This window comes from Daktulosphaira vitifoliae, unplaced genomic scaffold (genome assembly GCF_025091365.1).
Source record: "Daktulosphaira vitifoliae isolate Bord-2020 unplaced genomic scaffold, ASM2509136v1 Scaffold_5, whole genome shotgun sequence".
In the NCBI taxonomy this organism is placed as follows: Eukaryota; Metazoa; Arthropoda; class Insecta; order Hemiptera; family Phylloxeridae; genus Daktulosphaira; species Daktulosphaira vitifoliae.
The window spans coordinates 7978796-7995427 of NW_026099576.1; the positions used below are offsets into that span (position 1 = coordinate 7978796).

A 16632-nucleotide genomic window follows, 5' to 3' on the forward strand; every position below is an offset into this window, starting at 1 on the left:
ACCAGTGTGGGGCAAGAGGTGAGTCATTGTTAAAGTTTCTATATGGTCACCCATCTGGGAACCAACAATAACGGCGCAGCTAAATATCAACGCTAAGACGGCGGCTGAATAATCCATTGCGCCACACCATGTCCACATGATAATTTTATTATAAGTTTGATACGTTAAAGATTTTTAATAAGGTATTTAGAAGTCATTTTTATTAAATGAGTTGTAATTTAATAAAAATTATTAAAACTGAATAGTATAATTCTTACTGCTTGTTAATTTTTTTTTTCTTTCTATTAAATTATTTTAGTTAATTGCAACAAAGGTCTAGTTATTGTAATTATAAATATAACTTAAACTACAACTCCTATAGTAATAATTTTTAATTAATAAAGTCTATAACTGGATATTGTAGGATATTTAGGTTGGAAGACCTACATTTGAGCTCTTTAATTTTATTGTTTTTTAAAATTTTATATTATTAATATTATCTGTTTTAATTACAATCATACAACAAAGATAGAAAACATGATGTTTTAACTTCAAATTTTTACGGTAAATACTATTTAAAAACGAAAAGCCATTTGTTTTGTTATATTTGAAAAAAATACGGTTTTTAATGATAAGTAAACGTCAATTGAGAGATAATGTAATTTTTTGAAAATTTCTTTGAGTTTGGCCATAGTTATTGAGATATTTTTCTTATGTAGTTTTTAACTTAACTCTATATTTTTATCTAAATTTATAAAAAAAAAAAGTGATGAGCAAAACTTCAGTAGTTTAGCCGATTTTGAAATGTAGAGGGCCTAATACAATGTTTTAATTTTTGCCTGACTTTAATTTGTGTCACATCAATTCTTACGGTGTCAAACAGTTTGGTCTTTAGTACAGAAGAAACTATTGTACTTAGTAATTTCTCATGATAAACCAGTACAATCTTCAGAATTGAGTGATTTTTACCAACCAAATACTTAAAAAAAATCCTAGAAATTAACGGGTATAAATCGATCAAATCGTACATTATGACACTGTTGTATTATAGTATAAGTATTTTTTAAATTTATAACTTAATTTTAAAAGCATTTTTCAAATAAGAAGAATTTTAATTGGCCATAGTTTTTCATCAGTCCCAATTAACCTAGTTTTTTTAAAGTATCTCGTTGGTACAATTACTCTTGTTTAGTTAATTAATGCTTTGAAATAAATCATATCAAATAAAGTAACACATGTTAAATTAATACCTTATCTTCGCATTATAACTATAATTTGTTGAGACGACAAAATCATATACTTTACTAGACCTAACGCAACAATTAAATTAAAACTACTTATAACAAGAGTAAAGTTCAGGTGAACTAATAAATATTTTATTATATGTTTTGTTTGTAATCTATACACTAAATAACCATAAAATAATTTATCACACGTTAACGAGTTTCTTAAAAATGAACAAATTATATATCAACTATTTAATATGTAATTTGTTGAAAAAAGGGTAAGTAGCTACTAACCCTTTTTTATAAATGGTGTATTTAACTGAAAATAAATTAATTGTTCGTTAGAAGACCAATGATTATAAAATATAACAAAATTAACACTATAAAATTAATTGAAATATTATAAAACCATTGTTAATATGAATATTAAAAAGTAGAAGTTAACCTATGGATGTATAGCAAAGTACTTTATTTTTTCTACATATATCACAATAAAACAACAAAAGAAATTATTTTGATTTTACAATTTGATATATTATAAGAGTGATTAATAAAAGTTATACAAGGCCATACAAGATGATTAAGATTTATTTAAAATGATGAATTAATAGGATTACAACACTTAATATAAGACAACAGACTTAAAAATAAATATAAACCAATACACAGTAAAAAAAATTGACATTGAGGTATTTGAGAAAAATAATATTACTTAAATTATTTTACTTATTATTACCTTAAGTATTGTAGAAATTAAAGTTAAAAAATATAGCTATGATTTAATGTTAACATAAACTTTAATTAATGATTTTAATGATCAATAAATCTTATATTTATTAATATATGCAATTCTTTTTTTAGCAAATGCAGAAATTTAATAACAAATTATTTATTATCACTGTATAAGTTTCATAGCAATAATAAAAAAATTAAGAAATAATTTTAAAAATTGATGTTTTTTAGCTATATATTACCACATGAAATTGTTTGATACCATATGACCTATGTGTCTATAATGGAATTATTTAAGAAAGATAATTTTCATCTTATTTATTATTAAATTAAATAAAAATATTTAATTTAACTTAGTAATAGTACGAATACTTATTATTATTAAATAAAATAATAATTAATACAAAATTACAAACTAATAACAGTTTAATTAGAATATAATAATTTATATTTCACTAAATAACCAAATTACCAATGCATCAACAATTTACATTCTATTCTTATTTTATCTTAGAGAAGCAATCCTTGGATGACATAAAAAATTGATAAAAGTATTCAGTCTATACAAAAATATATAGTGTATATATTTATAAGTTTTTTGAAACATGAAATGTATTTGTTAACATTTACCTATTTGATTGCAAATAAGTTAAATAGTATAATACATAATAATTTAGCATGAACAGAATCATGATGATGCATCACCATGAATATTAAAAAGTTTTGCAACTTCATTAAGATCACGATAACATCTATCGGATTTCAATACTTGACGAGCTATAGACATCCTATTAAACAAATTCCAAAGAACTATTCCAACAACTACATCATTTCTAAGGTAAAATATAACGCCTTTGGTATAATCATTATTTATATCTGAAGTGCTAATTTTATTTGATTGATCACTTTGATCAATTTTATTTTTAGCTGATGTATTCTGCTCTTCATTAGTTAAAGAAGGCAAATTACTAGAAATACCTTTAGCAAATACACCAACAGTAGGTAAAGATGAGTCAATAATTCCAATGGCTTCATAACCAACTGCAGGTCCAATATCAGACCAAAACATTGGCTGATGAGTATATGGCTTACCTAAAAAATCATTAGTGATTATTTTTGAACAAATAAATAAAATAACCAATTCTTTAAAACAGTTATAGAAAATAGTAAATGTTTAAAAACAAATTATTCTATTAATTAGTAATAATGTTACTAACTAGCACCGGCCATATTTTCTCCAGCCAATCTACCAGAAATGACTGCATGATCATGGTGTTCAACACGTCTTCTTCCTAATTGTGTGTCATAGAAACATGCACAGTCACCTGCCTATTATTTACTCATTAATTTTTATTTAGATTCGGTAATTATTTAAAATTTAAAATTTTTTACACAGAATGATTCATTTATCATGAATCACTTGATTAATTGAAAAATAAAAATAATATTAATAATTTTTTTATTGGTATTTTTAATTCAATGTTTTTTTCAATGTATCAATTCTTAAAAAAATTTTATGTTCATTTCTTATACCTTATAAGGGTGTCTACATTAATTTTTCAAATAACAACACACATAATTTACTAGCTCATTTATTAGATAATAATCTAATTAAGAAAATGACTGATTGATAACAACTTTGGACCAGTATTTCGGAAATTATTTTCATGTTTATATCTCTGTGAGAGGAAGAGTAGAGGGAAATGTTTAGTTATTAAAATAGTAGCACCCACTCTTCACCTCTGGTCATTACTTTAAATTCTTAATAGCTAATTACTTATGTGTGTAGTCATTTGAGAAATTAAAGTTGATACCCTTATAAGGTATAAGGGATAAATATAAACACTTAGGGTTGATACATTGAGTAAAACATTGAACTAAAAGATACAAATAAAAAAATTATTAGTATTATTATTTTTGATTAATTAAGTGAATCACTCTGTATACTTACTATATATAAATCTGTTCTTGCTTGCAGTTCTGAATTTACCAAATAACCATCAAGTAATGAATCGACCTCCAGTCCAGCACTAGATGCCAATTCAGTATTAGGTTTAGCGCCCACAGCCATAATAACATGATCAACAGTTATCTATAAAAAATATATTTATCTTTTATTCTTTTATTATAAAATACCATCAATTGGTGTGGTGGTTAAAATTGGGGCAGTTAAATATATGTTATTATTTTAGTTGTATCAATATACATCACTAATATAATAATGTTTATAAGTATTGTTAAGAAACAAAAAATATTTTTTTATCAAAATGAAATTCATAAAATATTTAACTTTGCCTATTTCAACAACCTCACCAAATTAGCCTTTGAAAGTACTTTATTTAACTCATTAATAATGAAAATTAAAAAGGAAATTATTTAATACATTAACTTTTCTGTCTAATACTAGTGAAAGAGAAATACTGAATATTACAAACTAAATACTAAATACTAAAACAAGAAATATTTTTATTTTAACTTTTTTAAAACATTAATATTTTAATTATGCTAAATATTTTTGTTCTCAATATAAAGCAAAACTTCTAGTATTCTCTTCATTATTTTATGTGAAATTTATTTTTGTAAATTAATTTAATTATAATAGTTCAGCTTACTTTTTGACCGTTTTTCAACAATAAACTGATTTGTTTTCCTTTATTTTCTAATGTACAGTTTTCTACTTCTGTATTGGCCACAACTTCTATGCCTTCAAATTTAACTTTGTTTGTTGTCCATTCACTAAGATATTTTGGTAAAACCTTAGCCATATTTCCATTTTCTTTAAATATTTGATATATTTTAACACCATTTTTCTTTCCTTTAGTGGCTAATGAAGCAGCCAGTTCACTTCCTAAAAATCCACCACCAATAATAGCAACAGATTTTGCATAAACCAAATCTTCCCACAAGTCTTCAAAATCTGCTACAGATCTGAATACTGAAAACTTATTTTTAATTTCTTGTTTAGCAGAATCATATAACTTAATAGTTTTAGGAGTAGAACCAGTAGCTATTAAACATTTATTATATTTAATTTCTTTTCCATCATGAAGTTTTACTGTTTTATTTGGTACATCAATAGATTCAACTTTCCAGCCACGGGCAATAGATATACCACCATTTTTAGAGGTATTTAAATTTTCTACTGGTGTGTAAAATGGTTCTGGTTCATAAAAAAGGCTTCTTGTAGTACCATTCCATTGATGGAAATTTAAAGATTTAACAGTTTCTGGATCATCATTAAACCATAATTCTTTTGATAGAGGAGGTCGCATGTATGGCAAGTAACTCTCAGCTGATATTACTAATACCTTAAAATATCATATTTAAAAAGGTATAGCAACAGTTTTTAATAAGATGATTTTGAACTATTTCCTAAGAATAATTGACAAATATTTAATCATTTGATTTAAATGTCAAAATTAAAACTTGTACATCAAATCTGTGAACGAGGCAAATTATTTTCGAATTTCTTCATTAAAACAATGGAAAATAACTATTTTTACATTAACTCCTAATTAATTTTGTTTCTTAATTTTTAAATGTGCAAATAATATCATTTAGTGGACATTTTAAGTTCATACTAGTAGACATAAATAATGTATTTTAAAAAATTTTATATTTCACAGCATATATAGTCAATATATGACTATATTGAGGGGATTAGCTTCTAACTTGACTGTAGCCTCTAAAAATTAAAAAATAATTTTTTATGCTATTGTTTGTTTGAGATGATAAAAAATTAAATTAGCCCCCCAAATTTTTCCTAAACTTAAATTTATGTTTTTAAGGAAGTGTATATATTTGGTAGAAAATTTCTTATAGAACCTCAAATTAAAAATTATTAAATATAAAACAATTTGAGAATCTCAAAAGATTTTTAGAATAACAAGGCAAAAGCTTATAAAAGAAAATTATGTTTAAGAGAAAATCAGTTTTAAAAATTGAAGTTTCTGCTTAGATGATTAATGTCAATGTAAACAAGATCAACTCTTTAATAAATATAAAAAATAATAAATTGCATTACTTTACTAGTTTTAAATTTTTAGAAAATAAGTACTGTTAAAAATGTTATATATCCTTGAAAATCAAAAACCAAAAATATTCTTATTATTATATTATGATATAATACATATACATATTGTATTTTAATACATAATACATGTTGTATTTTTTGAGCTATTGCCTCTATAATTTATAATAAATAAATAAATACAATTTTAGATAATTACTCTAGCAGTAGGATCAGCAGATTTGATTGCTCTAAATGCTGAAAATGATGCTGTTCCACCTCCAATGAGTAAATACTGTACACTGTCGGGTATCAAATTTGATGATTGTGGTATTTGAATATTCTTACGAGTTTTTTTATCTAAATATTTAAATAATATGATAATATAAAAGTAAATAAGTAAATAAGATATCAAGAAAAATATTCTAAACTCAATATGAATACATAAAAATAAATAAAACATTTACTTGTGCTATCACTGTTTTGTACATTTTCATTAACTAAATTAGATCCTAAAAGGTCAGACTTCCATGCCTAATATTATCAACATATGCAGTATTAAAATAAATATAAACAATTTAAGTATTAAAAATAATAAGATCCTATAATATATAAGAATAAATTAAATTACACCGTATAAACCTCCAGCAACTAAAAGTGTTCCTCCAAATAATATCCAGTTAGGGAAATTTTGTTTTTTGTTGCTATTATTTTGCCCTTCACTACTATTATGAGATTGTGAAATTGAAGTAGGATCTGGATTAGGTGGTTTTGATACTTTAGAATAAGCCTAAATTTAAAAAGCTTATATTAAAAATTGTTAATGTAAAATAAACAATAACTTGTTAGTAACTTTACATTAGTAGATAATATACAAGATTTAGGCGATGGTTCATTAAATTCAATGGTTTTGGATTCTTTTTTAGGTAATGAAGCAGATGGGTTATTTTTCATTTTTTTTGTTAAATTAGTTTTAACAGGTTTAACAACCTAAAAATGATGCAATTTTCAACAATTATCATTTTTAGAGATTTTAAAAAAATATTGATAGAATTATTATCTAATATGCCAAAATTTGTACAAAAAAAAAAAAAAGTACATGCTTCTAATAATAAAAAGCTCAAAAAATGATAACATTTAAATATTCAAATAAAAATAGATTTAAAAATCTCTAACTATAAAATCAAACTTAGAAGAAAATTTCAAATTAAGTTGAAGATTAGTTTCAAAAAATACATTTTTAGTTCTATGACGGGTAACAAAATAAATTGATTTTTTTTAAAAATTTGATAAAAATAATTAAGTTAATAAGAATGCCAACATAAAAAAAATTAATTAAAAACTATATACTATATATAAAGCTTTTAATTATAATACCATAAAGGTAACACAATTTTAATTAATTATAAGTGTTTCAAACTCAATATTCATACTTGAATTAAGGGAGAGATTCTGCTCTTATTATTTTTAGTACTTCCATTTCTTTTTTCGCTGTATTTACGAACACTACTTTCCCAGCCATTAATAATTTTACAGCCTAAAAGAATAAAATAAAGTTGTTTTATATTACTTTTTTCATTAACTTCTACATTAGAATTTACCTGACAGTGTTGTTTGCTTCAACAGCTTTAACTTAGAGAGCATATCGATTGCAACAAATATTACTTTAAAATCTTAAAGTTTTTTATTTATTCGAAATTAACGTCAAATAATAATTTATTTATTTTCCTAAGAAACAAATAAATAGATTAATAAGTAAATTTTAAAATGATTAACAATGTGTACATTTAAAAAAAATTTGTCTATACGGACAATCTTCCCTCCTTTGTCGGCTTTTCCGATGTGGAATTAATACAAGTATATATTTAAGGGGTTATTATCATTCAAATTTTCATGGAGTAATGAAATATACATGGTTACATATATATACATATATATATCTGTGCATATTTACGCTATAATCATATGGTTTATATACAAAATAGATAAGATCTTATCTATTCTGTAGTTTATATGTATTATTCGAATTGATAATAAATTTTGTTATTAAATGGATAAAAATTATCTGATAAAAAATACAAAATTTTATGTAATAAAATAAAATAATACGAAAAATTCTGAATATTAAAATAAAAATATAAATCGAATGTTTATGTGTTGTTTGGTGTGTAACATAATTTTATAATTATTTGAGTGATACATTCAACTAAGATGGATTTAGATTCAGATTGTTTATCCACTAAAGACCCAAATAACAAAAAATATAATAAATTTAATCATGAAGAAATCATGAAAAAAATTAATATGTTGGAAAATGAAGTTAGTTCTTAGAAATAACTATTAACTTCACTAGCATGTAGATAGAAATTGTTTAAAAGGTCGTATTATTTCTTAAAATATATATTAATGCTTATGTGTTAAAAAAAAATTATTTTAACAATTAAGAATATACTAAACAATTATAATATTTTGAGCTTTATTAAAATTAGCAGTATAATTACATCTTATAATGCAATTATTGATACTTTCCAGGAAAAAGAATGATACTCAATTTTTTTTTCTTTATTAAACAAATTTTAAACCTAGTGTGATAGACTAAAACTTTAGAATCATTATTAATGTATAAGCACCCCCTTTTCAATAAAGAAAAATTGCATTAATTGCTATGAGTGACTAAAAATAATTAAATAACAGCTCTTTAAATTTTTTTTTTATTTATATTAGTTAATATTTAATAATGCATTTATTAATTTTTAGCTAACTTTCATTACATTTATTTAGATTTTCAATAATCCATTAAATTATGATTTACACATTGAATTAATTAAAATTCTCCGTGAAGTTGATGATTTAACAGAATTACGTAAAGCTAGAATAAGACTCAATGAAAAATATCCTTTAAGTGCAAGTATGTATATTGATTATTTTGATTTACATAACTAATTTACAATGATATTGAATGAGATAATTTAATAAAAATGTATTATTGTGTACAAAAATGTTTGTCATGAACTTCATGAAGTGTAATCTTAATTTTAAACACATAATTTGAAGTTGATTCCTAATTTTTCCAATAATATGCTTAGCTAGATTTAGTCTATCCCATCGGGAATTAGGTAATTTTCCATATGGACTGTTTTATTTGTTATATGGGTGCAAAAAAAGTTGCAGAAGAGATTTGGACTAATGTACATAGTGATTGTGCACTGTTTTTTAGTATTTTCTCGGGAAAATTTATTAAATGTTATTAAATGAAAATGTTATTTTTAAATAATTTGTGCATATCTAAAAACATTTTTTATTTTATGCTATTATTATAGGATTGTGGTTAGATTGGATTGAAGATGAATCAATTATGGCAAAATCTGTAGAAGAAAAAAAATATGTTATGATGCTATATGAAAGAGGAGTAAAAGATTACCTAAGTATGTATTATGATATTTTTAACCATTTATTTTGCTTAGAATTTCAATTTAATTTATATTGTTAATCAACCTTAGATGAGAATATTTAATCATAAATTTGAGTCTAATATATGTTTAATAATTAACGTTAGTAACATAACAATATTGAAATTATGATAAAATAATTTAAATATTCATTCTTTTTTAAACAAATTATAACTAAGTTTTTTGTATTATAATTAAAATGTATTTAGAATTATAAATGCAAACTTCTCTGATTTTAAATTTTATTATAGATTGGTATTTACTAAATATTATTTAATAAATTGTTTTTAATTATTTTACTCAGGTATAGAACTATGGATACAGTATATAAAATTTAGTATTCATTCTATGATTGATATCCCACAAACTGAAACAATACGACAGTTAATAGAAAAAGCTTTAATTGCCGGTAGTTTACATGTAACTAATGGTAATGCCCTTTGGGAAGTTTATTTAGAATTTGAAAAACTATTGTTGGAGTCATTAAAAGTAAAAATTTAATCTTCATAGTTTACATTTATTTGTATTTTATTATAACTATGATATTTGGTATTAATATTTCTAGCAAAAGTCTGATATAGAAGCTATTAAAGAACAAAAACATAGAATTAATAGATTGTATTGCCGACAATTGTCTGTGCCTCTTTCTAGCATGGAAAATACTTATTCTGAGTATATTAAATGGTTATCTTTTGAAGGTTTAAATGAAATTGAAGTTGTTAAACCAGATTATAAAAACGCTTTTACTAAATTAAAAGAAATTCAAGTATTTGAAAATAGTTTAGTAAGTTACTGTTTCAAAAATATGAAATATTAATTAAGTTATAAATAATACTTATTAACCCTATCATGTAAGTTTTAATTAAATTTATTTTTTCATATAAAAATTTGTTTTAGCACAGTAAAATGAGTTTAAAATGTTTTAAGTCATAATTTTCAATAATAATTACTATTAAAATAGTGACTAATAAATAAAAAAATTGTTTTTTATCATCTCTATTGAAAGAACAGTATTTTTTTAAGTAGTTAATTTTGTAGGTACATAATAAAAATTTCTCATTCATAAAAAATTTGGTTAATATTTTACTATTAAATACTTACTTGTTAGTGATTATAATTAGTTACAATATTTATAAAATGAAATTTATAAATAAAATTTTAACACTATTCAGTAATTTTAAAATTTTCATCATTTTTATATTCAAAACCAAGGTTTTTTTTTACCATGATGTGTTTCTTTGTGTTCTTAATAATTCTCACTGGATTAACACTGGACTGATTTTAATAATTCATAAATTTAAACTTGAATTCAGTGGTATTAAATTAACCACTTTCAAAAATCAAAATGATTCCCTCAATTTTAGTAAACTAGAAAAATTTCAAAAAAAGTATATCAATTAATAACAATAAATAGCATTTTACACTAACATTTATTTTGTCTATTAGACATTATGTTGTCTAAAACAAAATTTCCCTTAAATTATTAATTTTAGCTTTCAGCAGAGGTTGTGAATCGTACAAGTTCTTACATAAAATATCTGAATTGGGAAAAAAATCCTAAAGAAGGTGGTAACAAATTAAACAGAGTTGTTTGTTTATTTGAAAGAGCTATAGCAGATCTTCCTTTAGAGTTTTCATTATGGGTTGACTATGTTAATTATGTAGCAATAACAATAAAAGATGCTGATACTGTTTTAAATGTTTGTAAAAGATCTGTAGCTAATTGTTCTTTGTCAGTGACTCTTTGGTGTTTCTATCTAGTCCAAGCTGAGGCTAAACTGTGTTCTCATGAAGAAATTAATGGTTTGTTGGAAATAAAGCTTATAATGCATGTATTTTGAATTAACAAAATATTATAATTTATGTTTCTGTCCTGTAAATTCTCCTATTGTATTTTAGAAATTATGGAGAATGCCCTATGTTCAAGGTTTAGTTCAGCAGCTGATTATCGATCTTTATATTTCAATTACATCTATTATTTACGCCGTAAAATTAATAATGCTGACCCTGAAAGTAGAGTGAAACAAATACAAAATATTAGATCATTTTTAGAATACGCTCAAACATATCTTACTTCTGGTATTCAATCAATCATATATACTTAAGTTATTAATCTTTTAAATAATTCTTGAAAAAAATTAATTTTATTATTAAAGAATTTGGATATGAAGGCGATCCATCTTGTGAATTACTTTTATGGTGGAGTAATTTTGAAGCTTGTATAACTGGAGATATGGTGCGTGTACGAAAAATATGGAATGATATTCTAAATGTTGGCCATAACTATTCTTCTACATATTGGATGAAATATATTGATGTAGAAATGTAATTTGAGTTATACTCTTAAATATTAAGAAATGCAAGGAAATTATACTTAGTAATATATATTAAATTTTTTTATTGTAATTAGGACTTAAAAATGACCCTTAATAGACTCAATCTTAATCTTAATAGACTCATAGTATCAGAGTCTGGTTTCTCCAGACACCTATACAATAATAGGTCTTTATTTCTTTTTTGCTCATAATTATACACATTTTTGTTTAATATTGAGGTCCAAATCTTATTACAGGGAGCTTCTGTATAATATTGAAAATAATGTTTATAATAAAATATTTTATATAAAAGAAAGTTATTATTATGGAAAAATTACATAATGACATACAATTTTTTTTTAAGTGAAAGATCTTGACTACGTTAATTTAGGAAAATTATTTATGAATATAAGAAAAAAAGTTTTTAGCACACTGTGAGCATTAAAAAATGTTATTAAAAACGCTCATTGCTGACAATGTTTTTTTATTTAAATTTTGAAATTCTTATTAGACATGCCCAAAGACATTCTAAAGGTACCCTGAAAATTTTGTTGAAATCTGTTCATTTTTTACCGAGTTATGAGCTTTTTTTTTCGTCCGAATTTCTTGCGCCATTTTTCTCTATGAAAACGATATTTTTTCTGTTTTGCTCATATACCACTATAATCTATATGTTACAAAAAAGATTGAAAAACCTAAAATCAGACAAAAATTTTACTCACCGTGAGTATTTAAAATTTATCTTATTTAAGTCCACACGCATAGTTTTTAGTAGGATATTATTTTTATTTGGGCATGTCAATTTTGTTTAACATTTATGCAAGTGTTCTAATAACACGGTATTTAAAGATACCTTTAGAGTATACCTAAATATTTTAGAGTAATATTATTAGGTAATTTATTTATTTTTTTATTATTTCAAATGTCTAATAAAAATTATTGAATAGAATGTATAAAAAAATAAGTATTGTATGATAGAATAGTTCTTTTTATTGTTATAGTATGCCTTACCATACTAACAATATTTTTCTTTGTGGTAGGACATTTTCTTACAATTTTTACACCCTGTAACAAATTTTTTGTTATAAGTTGGGTTGGGTACTTCTACCAGAATCAGTGGCCTATTTATAAGGACAGCCTGCAGAGCTTAATAATGCACTGTAGGTGTGTGAGGTCTGCAGGCCACTGGGTCTGGGACATAGACCCAGCTAGGGGAAGCCTAGTAAATTATATCATTTAAATTAATGATAGATATTACTCATAGAATATTTTTAAAAGTAATACATGTTTAGGAAATTTGGAGATTCAAATCACGTGAGAAAATTATTTAATAGAGCACTGATGACTAACACTGATTCATCAGAAATAATTAGTGCTGAATGGATAAAATATGAATCCTTGAGTGGAGATTTAAATTGCTTATTAAGTTGCAAAAAAAAAATCAATTCAAGGTACTTATAAACTGTATTTTTAATTAGTAGTTTATTTTAAATTAAAAATCATTAAAATAACATACTTAAGAAAAATTTCAAAATAACATTTTGTATTCATTAAACTTTTATTTGTTTTATTCCCATTTAAAAAGTAAAAAAAAATATTTTTTAGAATGAAACTAGTACAAAAACTTAGGGGAAAAAATCAAGCAAAAATAACAAGTTTAATAGAACAAAAGGAAAAAAAGAAAAAAGTATTTCTTTATTTTTCATATTTACCATAACAAATATTCTTTGCTCATGTAAATTAGCTTTATAAATAAAAATATTAGAAAACTCAGCTTGATAAATCATAGTAATTCTTTTTTTACTTAATTGTCTAATAATTAAACATAGATTTTTGGTATAACATACAAAGTTGAGTTTTTATAAGTTTCCTTTACATGTAAAAAATTGTTATGCTTAACATACAAATTTTATATTTAAGTGTAAAGATAATCAACAAAGAAAACATGAAAAGTATTATTCCAATGAAATTTTTATTAGAACACACAGTAAAAAAGAAAAAACATGTTACAAGTATTCACCGCAATTGAAATCAAAAATAGGTAAATTTTGAGTTTTTCTTTATATTAAATAACTATAGAGGTAACATAAATAGTAAATATATATTCATTGACTGAATATAAAAAATACATATATTTATTTATTCAGAATGAATGATTTATCGTTAACCATTTTTTTTTAATAATAATGATTTTAAGATTTTTTGTTTATTTAATTGGTATTTATTTCTCGAATTTTAAATGCTTAAAAACTTTTTATGTTCATCCTTTGTTCCTTTTATTTGTCAATATACATATTTAACTAGTTCATATAATGGAAAATGATACAATTAAGATAATTTTCGAACTTTCGAACCGTAGTTTAGAAGTTATGAATATTTTTATACATGAGTGAAAGAAGTAAGAAGGCTAACATTGTTTTTATTTTAAGAGAAATTTAGTGGCCAATGATCAATCATCTTGTATATACAGGTAGTCACAAAGATATGACAAATCTAATATTTGATTTTATTTTTTATCATTAAATTATGTTATTTTGTGATAAAACCTAGTTTTTATTCTTATTAACTTTTTTTTTTTGTTTGCTTATATTCATCTTTAATATCACTACAATACTTTGTGATAAAAAGCTGAATATAGATAATCAGTATTATGGAATTTCCTGTAGTTCGTAACTAATAAACACAAATAAAATAAAACATTTTTTCTTTATTTATTTTAAATTTTCTATTACTCATTGTTACTGTCAACTTTAAGTAATAACTTTTAGCCATGAAAAAAATATTAAAAAAAATGGGTAAAATTACTTACTATTTTATTTTGGATAAAAATTTTACTGATATAATCATAATTTTAGGGGAAATAACATTGGATAAAGGTGGACGCTTCTTAGAAGTAGAAGGAAAAGAAAATCGTTCTGTTTTTGTTAGTAACTTGGATTTTGCTGTTACTGAATTAGAGGTTAAGGATGCGTTTTCATCTATAGGATACTGTGAAGTGCTGCTAATAAAAGATTTTAGGAATCGTTCAAAAGGATTTGGTTATGTACTCTTTGAAAGCCCAGTAAGTAAAAATAAGTTATAAGTCCCCTAAATTTTTATTAAGGAAGATAAAATGTTTTAATTTAGGAAATGACATTAGAAGCCATTAAAAGAGATCGTACTTTTGTCAACAAACGTCCCATGTTTGTATCCAAGTGTGAACCGGATAAGCAAAATAGAATTGGAGGACTACATTTTACTACTGAACTTGAGAAAAATAAATTATTTATAAGAGGTATAAAGTATTTTATTGATTTTGGATAGTTTATTTTTTACACATTTAGCTTATATAACTACTATAATGTATTATTATATAATTTATGGGATAAATTTGTATGAATTATTTATATTATATAAAAATTATTAGTAATTAAGTTATTGATCAGTAATATCTTATTTCACTAAATGGTTTAAAAGTTATGGTTAAAATTAATAAGTAATTTAAATTTTCTTAATGCTTTCTTCTTCTTTTTTTTTCTATATAATGTTATGAAAATATTTTTTAGGTTTATCTTACAGTTGTACAAAAATTGATTTAGAAAACATTTTTAATCATTATGGTGCATTAAAAGATATTCGTATTGTAACATTCAGGAATGGTCATTCTAAAGGTTTGGCTTATGTTGAGTATAATGATGAGGTAATTGTCAAATATTAAGTAGATTATGTACTTGTTATATTTTTATGATACAGAATCATGTGTTTAAATTAAGGTGTCTGCTGCTGCTGCTCTTGTTAAAACTAATAATATGACAATTCATAACAAGAAAATATCAGTTGCATTAAGTCAGCCACCAGAGAGAAAATATAATCCAGAAACTAAATCAAATCCACTAGTATCAAAATTAAAGTCACAAGCTCAAAATTTAAATCCATTTCCTATATGGTATATGTATAATTGTATTTTCATAAAAAAAAAAATGAATTTAAAAGTTAACATGTGAAACATGCAAACAATATAGCTGCTTTCTTTTCTAAAATTCCCTATTACAAAAATAAAACGCACTTGTTTATTTACATTGTATTTATAAAAAATTCTTTAATTAATTAAATCTGTTTACAAGCTAAATTTCTATCAGGAAATATAAATGATTTATAAAGTAATAAAAATTGCAATTGAAATATAAAATATTCTAAAAATTTTTTAAAAAATTATCGATGGATTAATTATCTAAATAAATTAATTAAAGATATTATCTATGAATATTATATCTTACATTAAAAATAGTCTATATTTTTTAATTTATTTTATTATATATGTATAATTTAATTTAGATTATTTATTTTTTATAGTCGAGATCATGCTCGCAAAAAATTATCTTTATTGCCAAGTATTTCACACAAATCAATCCAAGTAACACCTTTACCAATTTCAACCTGGAAAGAAAATAAAACATCCTTGAGTAATAATGATTTTAGAAAAATGTTGTTAAATACTTAATAAATGTATATTTTAATTAAGTTTCTTTGCCGACTATTGTTTTTTTAAATAAAAAATTGAGTTAGATAATTTTTTAATTATTGTTATAAAACAATTATTGTTTTTGATTTATCTATGCTAAAGGTTATAATATATAAGATCATTCTTAAAATTGACTGAGTGTAGTTATTGGGAAAATTTGTTTATACTATGTAGACACAGTCATTTAAGATCGTAACGTCTTAGTCAGATAATGCAGGTTCATAAATCTCAATAGTATTCTATTGAGACTACTATTTTTAATAAAAAAAATTGATTTTTATTAGTCATTAGAGCCTGCTTGTGTGGGCGCTCATCTAATAAAATTCAGAAGTGGATAAAATCATTTTTTTTGTCATTAATATTATAATATCAATATTCAGTGAAATATTAAATAATATGTATTTTAATTATAAACAAATGT

General features: G+C 23.2%; 2 protein-coding genes and 1 long non-coding RNA gene across 5 annotated transcripts; 2 read left to right on the forward strand and 1 right to left on the reverse strand.

The window, feature by feature from the left end:
• Nucleotides 1–1325: 1325 nt before the first annotated feature.
• LOC126907557 (uncharacterized) lies at nt 1326–2985 on the forward strand. The gene is made up of 3 exons (XR_007704557.1): nt 1326–1483; nt 2615–2775; nt 2865–2985. It is a non-coding gene; the product is annotated as an uncharacterized LOC126907557 (long non-coding RNA).
• Nucleotides 2626–7835, reverse strand: LOC126907510 (apoptosis-inducing factor 1, mitochondrial). 2 transcript variants are annotated; one of them, XM_050688853.1, is made up of 11 exons: nt 7732–7835; nt 7548–7674; nt 7380–7483; nt 6805–6936; nt 6578–6736; nt 6414–6480; nt 6167–6306; nt 4550–5245; nt 3889–4029; nt 3155–3266; nt 2626–3029 (listed from the first exon to the last, which is right to left on the reverse strand). In XM_050688853.1, the coding sequence occupies exons 2-11, from the start codon at nt 7588–7590 to the stop codon at nt 2626–2628; spliced, it is 1998 nt and encodes a 665-aa protein (XP_050544810.1). In that variant the 5' UTR covers nt 7591–7674; nt 7732–7835. The 2 variants fall into 2 exon arrangements, with proteins under 2 accessions (XP_050544810.1, XP_050544811.1); XM_050688854.1 differs by lacking the exon at nt 6805–6936 and having other exon boundaries at nt 7548–7796.
• A 196-nt stretch (nt 7836–8031) lies between these two features.
• LOC126907508 (squamous cell carcinoma antigen recognized by T-cells 3-like) lies at nt 8032–16284 on the forward strand. Of its 2 annotated transcripts, none has more exons than XM_050688846.1 (16): nt 8032–8265; nt 8728–8854; nt 9267–9371; nt 9700–9884; nt 9961–10179; nt 10889–11198; nt 11295–11474; nt 11552–11720; nt 13003–13161; nt 13316–13397; nt 13631–13751; nt 14566–14771; nt 14837–14984; nt 15256–15389; nt 15463–15635; nt 16043–16284. In XM_050688846.1, exons 1-16 carry the CDS (start codon nt 8158–8160, stop codon nt 16188–16190), a joined length of 2574 nt encoding a protein of 857 aa, XP_050544803.1. In that variant the 5' UTR covers nt 8032–8157; the 3' UTR covers nt 16191–16284. The 2 variants fall into 2 exon arrangements, with proteins under 2 accessions (XP_050544803.1, XP_050544805.1); XM_050688848.1 differs by having other exon boundaries at nt 8198–8324.
• Nucleotides 16285–16632: the final 348 nt, after the last annotated feature.

Coding starts and splice junctions, on each gene's coding strand:
- LOC126907510 (XM_050688853.1), bottom strand. CDS start 7,590: ATGCTCTCTAAGTTAAAGCTGTTGAAGCAAACAACACTGTCAG. Junction 6,481..6,577: donor TTGCTGGAGGTTTATACGGT/GTAATTTAATTT, acceptor TGATAATATTAG/GCATGGAAGTCTGACCTTTT. Junction 3,030..3,154: donor AGAAAATATGGCCGGTGCTA/GTTAGTAACATT, acceptor ATGATTTTTTAG/GTAAGCCATATACTCATCAG.
- LOC126907508 (XM_050688846.1), top strand. CDS start 8,158: ATGGATTTAGATTCAGATTGTTTATCCACTAAAGACCCAAATAACAAA. Junction 9,885..9,960: donor TATTGTTGGAGTCATTAAAA/GTAAAAATTTAA, acceptor TAATATTTCTAG/CAAAAGTCTGATATAGAAGC. Junction 14,772..14,836: donor ATGTACTCTTTGAAAGCCCA/GTAAGTAAAAAT, acceptor GTTTTAATTTAG/GAAATGACATTAGAAGCCAT.